The sequence below is a fragment of the Mizuhopecten yessoensis genome, unplaced genomic scaffold, assembly GCF_002113885.1.
Source record: "Mizuhopecten yessoensis strain PY_sf001 unplaced genomic scaffold, ASM211388v2 scaffold716351, whole genome shotgun sequence".
In the NCBI taxonomy this organism is placed as follows: domain Eukaryota; kingdom Metazoa; phylum Mollusca; class Bivalvia; order Pectinida; family Pectinidae; genus Mizuhopecten; species Mizuhopecten yessoensis.
In genome coordinates this window covers 227,739-235,277 of record NW_018480073.1, presented here as the reverse complement: position 1 = coordinate 235,277, position 7,539 = coordinate 227,739, and the positions used below count along the sequence as shown (strand labels likewise).

Below are 7,539 nucleotides of genomic sequence, written 5' to 3'. Positions count from 1 at the left end.
TTTTCTGCGCTTTTTAAAAATGGCGGATCTAAAGGCTGTGGGGTTAATGATTGGGGTCAGCGTGCAAGGAGCCAGGGGGCCCTTTCGCCTTTGACCTTTCAACCAATGGGAATCCCCCCTTTCTTTCTGAAGCAGGGGGCCCACAAGGGGAACCCAACTGTGGGGTCCCCGAAGGAATATTATTAAATGAAAACATTTTGTTGTCCAAAAAATCGTATATAAATATACTTTTAATTTTTGTTCTTCATGTTTTCCCAAGTTCCTCCAAAGCAGCTATGAGATGTTAACTCCTTTTAACTACGAAACATGCAGCAACGCTCTGTTTACAAAATCATAACACAAAGACCTGGGTTTGGCGTAAATGGCTCACCCAAAAAACTGGGCCGCCGAATTTATTAAATTATTTGTTTTGTATTTCTTCTTTTGATTATTTTTTGAAATGATTTCTCTTTCCTAATTTTTGTTTTCTTTTGACTTTTATATTCGAAATGAATTACCTTTTTGTAAAGGTGCGGCCAATTAAAACCGCCATAAGGCATCACAAGCCAGACAAGCCAGTGATGACGCCGCCACCCGAGCTGCATGTTTTCTACCTACATAAAATCATCATAATCACTTTGAACAATTTATAAAACATCACAACAAAACAGTGAAACACATTTCTATCTTTCAAAAGATATAGCCATGAAACAATGTAGGAAAGGGAGCGTACCGCTACAAGCCTTCCTCATATTTTTATCACTTGTATTTATAGTAGTAGTTGCCAGCCACTGAAACATAAGCATCCCACTGCTATTGCATACAAGTCCTTGTGGCTGGACAACCTATAAAATAGTTCATTGTCCACATAACCTGAGCGTTCCGCTACAGATGTGCTTATTCGAACTAGATGTGACTGCATACTTGTTAACCTCATCAAGTTGCCCGCCACTGAAACACGAGCGTCCCGCTACTATTGTGTATCACTTACAGGTCCTTGTGGCTGGTCAACCTTACTGATGCTTCCAAGACCACCTAACACGAGCGTCCCGCTACTATTGTGTTACTATAACATGTGGCCAAGCATAATCAAACTCATCATGACAGTGTTCTGAAGTTCTACTTATAACGAAGGAGAGCGTATGTACCTCTTGAATGCATCTGTCTTCCAGCGACCTAATAACCTAATTTGTGCATCTGTGAAGCCTTTGGCTGCCGCATAGGAGGCACCTTTTATGTAATTGTACAAGGATGTAACTGGACATGTGTTACTTGTAGTGTTCGTCTCAACAGGTATCACATGAGGTTTCCCTGAAATGTTATGTTTGAACTCCCTATAAGTAATATGCATACGTTTTAGAACAGCACCATCTGCCTCAAAAGTGACATCATCTAACTGTACTACTTTCTTTGGAGATGTACCCAGAGAACAATGTCCTAGCAGTTCCCCAATGCGTGCTAAGCTGTAGAAGGCTACAGTAAACACAGCCACAACCAAATTTTGTTGGACAACATTGTTCAGAATTGTCGGGACTGCAGAGCATAAACGCTCTAAGATTGGCAATGTGATTGGTAACCTGATATCATATGTGAGGTCTAGACTGGCTGCTCCACGGATTGCTTTTCTGACTAAAAATGACTTTGTTGGGTCAGCAAACCCATGTAGGCTGTGCCAATATGCGATAGCTGACAGATGTGAGGCTATGGTGCTATTGGCAAATTACAAATTATGTGCATGAGCGACATATAATGCTACAATAGTGTGATTGACTGGTAACAGGACAGCCATTCGCAAATAATTAGAACAAAATTCTGAGAAAAGCTGCAAAGATCTATTATACAATTTTTTGGGACACAGGAGAGAGTGATGCATTCAGAAGTACATTCAATGTTTGAAAAACAGGTCCTGATTGACTTGAGGTGGCACCTGAGTGGGCGATCGGTCCGCAGTGGTTAGCAACACTCTGAATCGCTTTATCTGTAAACGAGACAAGGCATCAGCTAAAACATTTTTGACCCCTTCAATGTGAGTTGCCCTAATCAGTATGTTATTATGAAGACAATACAGTACTAATGGGCGAATCATTTTCATGATGACTTTGTCTCGTGACGTTTGTTTATTTATGATATAAACTAAAGCTAGATTATCAGTACATAACCACAAGGCCTGGTTTCTAAATTTATGTCCCCAAGCGTACAATGCTGCAAGAATAGGATAAAGTTCTAAAGCAGTTATATGGTGCTTTTTTGCTTCATTGTCCCACTGACCACAAAACCATGAATTCTGAAAAACTGCCCCAAAACCAATGGTTGATGAGGAATCTGTATACAACTTCAGTGTTTGGGATGTCACCCAGTGATCATTCAAAAAGAAGCTGCACCCATTAAATTCGTCTAAAAAGGACTCCCATGTTGAGAGGTCTGCTCTGATAGCTGATGAAAGACGTATTTTGTGATATGTTTTTTTAATGTTGATTGTAAGATCAATAAGTCTGCGTAAAAAGGCCCGCCCTGGTAATACTACAGATGTTGCAAACTGCAGTGTACCAATCAATGATTGCAGATCTCTAAGGACGACCCTTTGTCTTGTTTTATATGCCCTACATAATTCCTGACAGTGTTTTAATTTGTCTACTGGTAGCCTTGCCTCCATTTTTTTGGCATCCAAAGTAATGCCTTAGAAAGGCATGACTTGGTCAGGACCAAATGTTTTTTCCCTCGCCAAAGGAACCCCAATACTAGAACACATCTTTTTGAAATCAGAGAGAATCAGGCTACATGCTGCAGCATTTTCTTCAATAAACAAAAAAGTACATGAACTACCGCTGTTGCCCAAAGTTTGCTATATGCTGCCCACTCAAGTGCGTACTAAATTCTTCAAAGATCCTGCAACTTTCTGCTAAACCCATACGTAAACATTTGTCAAAATAAAATTTGTCTTTCCACTTGAAACCAAGCAGGTAGCGTTGACTAGGGTGAATTGGAACTATTCGAAATGCTGATTCAATGTCTGTTTTAGCCATATATGGTTCGTGTAAGGATTTTAAAAATGGGATTGCATCAGTTATTGTTGAATAATGCACTGAAGCATTTGCGTCTGCTATCCCATCATTGATCGAAAACCCTTTTGGGTGACTCAGGTGATGAATTAAACGGAATTTACCAGGCTCTTTTTAAGGAACAACATCTAATGGACTAGCATGATTATTTTTTAAAAGGCTTATCATTGAAAGGGCCAGCAATTCTACCAGCATCCAATTCTGCTTTTAATTTTTTGTCGATAATATCTGGCATTTCGATCGCAGACTTGAGATTGTTGCAGGATCTACCAGAAGTGTCGCCTTCAAAGTGAATATGAAAACCATTAGTAAAGTCATTTACTAAAAACTTAGTTTTATCTGGGTCATATCCTAGCAGTAGTTGAGCCAGTGTATCTGGGTTAACGGGCGACACTATGTCGTGGGTATGAGCCCCTGTTTCCCCTGAAAGATTGGTACCGTCCTCGACCGGACTGATATCTGCCTGTCGGTCGCCCACCAGCTCTAAAGCCACGAAAAGAATTTGGCGCAAAAGGCATGGCAGAGCTGTCCGAGTTGTGGAATATGGAACCCAGCATAGGACAGTCCTTTGCCGCATGTCTCGCCCCACAAGTACCACATTTATGTGAGTACTTACAACCTCCACAGTGTACCCCTCTCATAAATTTCCAACAAGGGCCTTTCCCTGTATTTGGAAGTTTGCTCTGAAGAGATGCTTGAGAAGAGGTATGTGAGGATTGTTGGCGGCGAGAAATAGCCTCATGCCACAGTTCCATATGAATCAGATCCCATGCCATTTCCCTGTGGCAACGGAGGTCCCGAAACATGGTGTCATAGTATACCCAATCAGCCTGCTTGAGTGCAAGGTCCCTGATAACGGATGAATATTTTAGCAACTGTTCGATTGCATCAGGGTACTTCTTACAGTACACAGCTGTGAAAATGGTGAATTTATTTTTCCATGTCTCTCTTGACAGTTTCTTTTTGGAAGGCTCTTTCTTACACCAGTGTAGGGATGGCGACTCATCATCATCCCCTTTCAGCACCATTTCAAAACTGGATTGGTTCTTGTCTGTGATGGAAGCCAGGTCAACAAATTTGTTGGCCCATATTCTTTCCTTCACTTTGTCTGAGACCAAATCCATCAATGGAATTGACGCCGAGTGAAATTGGTCATTGCCTGTGGATGATGATGAGACCTCAACACCCTCACATGACCTGACAACACAATTGGCTGGAATTGTTTGTGAATTGGGTAAAAACATAGTGGACGAGGACCCACCAATCTCATCACTGATGACAGGTTCCGGATGACAGGGTGCAGATTGAAGTCCACTGACTGATGTAGTGCCGCTATCCACAACAATTTCTGTGGCCACTGATGAGTCACCAATAGTGGTACTCCCTGCCTGAGCCCGAGCTTCCTGCAAGCCTCGTTCATAGGCCTGTTTGATGAGGTTTTGCATGTGAGAAGGTGTCATGCTAAGCACAGGTACGCCCTCTGCATCAGCCACTGCTCCATCTTCTCCTGATAGATTTCTGTTTGTTGTGGCTGGGAGTCTTTTCCTTGTTTTGCTCCTGTTCCCCACTAGGTTATTAGCCTCTGCAGCCTTTCTTTTTGGCGGCATGATGTTGGAAACCTAAGGTGCATATGAAGTAAAAGGAGAGCAAATATCTGTGATACCAAAAATACATCAGAAATATTTCATGTATTCATTTTAACTTGTTTTATTTAACCCAACATCCTTAAGGCCTTAAATGCCCTAACATTAATCATTGAAAATCAACAGAGAGTACTTACCCATAGGCTCTTTAATGTTCCTATATTTGTTAAAAGTTTGGTTATACTGTTAGCTTCATTTCTCAATGGTTCTGATATTAACCTCAAAAGCCTTTAAGAATTCTGATATATTGGACATGTAGAAAACTATGGGTATTGTCCACCTCATGATAAAATGCCCTGAAGAATTCTGATGTATTGTTTACAAATTAAAAGCAACTACAGGTACTGTCAACCTGAAATGCTCTGAAGACTACTGATGTTTGTAAATGTAGGCAACTACAGGTATTGTCAACCTCAAATGCCCTGCAGAATTATGATATATTGTATATAAAGGCAACTACGGGTACCGTCAACCTCAAATGCCCTGTAGAATACTGATGTTTTGTAAATATAGGCAACTACGGGTTACTGTTAACCTTAAATGCCCTTAAGAATTCTGACATTTTGTAAATTTATGCAACTACGGGTATCGTCAACCTCAAATGCCATGCAGAATTATGATGTATATAAAGGCAACTTTGGGTTACTGGGAACCTCAAATGCCCTTAAGAATGTTGATATATATTGTATATTCAATCTATAGGCAACAACGGGTACTGTAAACCTCAAATGTCATAATAATCCTTCTGATATATTGTAATTGATATTTCCGGCAACAATGGGTACTGCCAACCTCAAATGCCTTGAAGAAGTTTGGTGTATTGGATATATAGGCAACAATGTACCGCCTACCTTCAATGACCTAATTATATAGGCAACTTTTGGTACTGTCAACTTTAAATGACTCTAATAATCCTGATATAGTGTATCTGGAGGCAACTTTAGGTATTATCAACCACAAATGGCCCTGCCTTTAATAAATTTCTAATATAATGACTTTTGAGACAACTACTGTTATTGCCAACCAAAATTGTCTTAGCATTTAACTAAGTATTTGATAGAGAGCACAACTCTGGTTATTTCATATAATCATATGTATGTCTATTTCTATATATAGTACTGAAGCCAAATGTCAATGTTACACCTCTGTAATTAACAGATAATGGCGTATATGCACAAGGCAATATTGACAAGTGCCCCATACTACCAAATACACACATTCCATATAGATATACCCAGTACTATAATCTATACAGTATATAGAAGAAATTGATTAATCACTGCCTCGTTCAAAGGGAGATAACCGTTAGAAATAAAACAGACTTCAGTAAGTTTTTTATATCGTATAAAGTCTTCATCTTGCCCTGGGGTAATCAAGACGTACTGCTATCGCCCGATGTCACGTTCTTATTTAAATCAAACTCAATGCCCTGATGATACATCCCCGGAGTGAGCGGTAATATGGTTTCATTTCTGCGAAATGAACACCATCGTCCAAATACAACTGACACACGTCCCAGATCTCCCTACTGTGGTCCCAAACTGTCACCCGAGGAATATCTAACCTGGTTAGCAAAAGTTCGTTTGCAAGAGCAACCCTTTCGTTATACACTGCTAATGAAACGTCATCTTTATGAGGTCGAGTTTTCCCCCTGCGAAATAGCTTGCTGACACAAACATGCTGTACGTGGTATTTCGACAACAACAACCGCACAATGTTTTTAATAGAATCGACAACTCCGTCTACACTTGCTGTCGGGCTGCTGATATCGTTACCTCCTACTTGTAAAACACAAACACTGACCTGTTTATGTATCATAAAAACCTTATGTAGATCTGCACGAATCCTCCCCACTTTGGCTCCCGACACGCCATGAAAATGAACTCGATAAACTCATATTATTTCGATTCCCTTCCTTGATGTACTTTTCTAAACGTTTCACTAAGCTATGTCCCAGCACAACAACATCCCTGCCTGCATCCGCCATGTTCACTAGACGCTTAATGGACCACCAAATGTTCGTCTTAAATTCAAGTGTTTTGTTTACAAACAAAGCCGCGTGATCAGCACAATACAGAATGCTATATATAGCCTAGCTGACAGTGACGACTTGATTTGATCCCCCGATCAAAAACAAATGACAATATAGTCACTCACCTACTTAATCCGTAGTTTATGAAGATTTGTAAGTCTTTTCAACAATGGTATTTTCTTTTCTTCGTTTTGTAGATTTTTCTGCGCTTTTTAAAAATGGCGGATCTCGGTCACCCTAATGAGTGTCCTCCGAGTAATGAGTGTCCTCGGAGGTTTTTGCGCGCCCGCGAATTCGTTATAAGATTTATTTCACTTTTTTTTCTGATTCCTAAATATTGTTCATATATCTAGGTGTGTGCAAAATTTAAGGTCGATCGTAACAGTACAAAGTACAGAAATACGTCGATAAAAATGCATATTTGGGAAGAATGAGTGTCCTCGGAGGTTTTTGCGCGCCCGCGAATTCGTTATAAGATTTTTTGCACTTTTTTTTCTGATTCCTAAATATTGTTCATATATCTAGGTGTGTGCAAAATTTAAGGCCGATCGTAACAGTACAAAGTACCGAAATACGTCGATAAAAATGCATATTTGGGAAGAATGAGTGTCCTCGGAGGTTTTTGCGCGCCCGCGAATTCGTTATAAGATTTTTTGCACTTTTTTTTCTGATTCCTAAATATTGTTCATATATCTAGGTGTGTGCAAAATTTAAGGCCGATCGTAACAGTACAAAGTACCGAAATACGTCGATAAAAATGCATATTTGGGAAGAATGAGTGTCCTCGGAGGTTTTTGCGCGCCCGCGAATTCGTTATAAGATTTTT

At 40.1% G+C, this 7,539-nt stretch overlaps 2 protein-coding genes across 2 annotated transcripts in view; one reads left to right on the top strand and one right to left on the bottom strand.

Annotated features, from left to right (window-relative positions):
- Positions 1–7,539, top strand: part of LOC110443556 — a 24,030-nt gene that overhangs the window by 1,625 nt on the left and 14,866 nt on the right. The window lies entirely within an intron of this gene.
- Positions 2,867–6,729, bottom strand: LOC110443562. The gene is made up of 2 exons (XM_021487843.1): positions 6,485–6,729; positions 2,867–4,657 (listed from the first exon to the last, which is right to left on the bottom strand). Exons 1-2 carry the CDS (start codon positions 6,497–6,499, stop codon positions 3,419–3,421), a joined length of 1,254 nt encoding a protein of 417 aa, XP_021343518.1. The 5' UTR covers positions 6,500–6,729; the 3' UTR covers positions 2,867–3,418.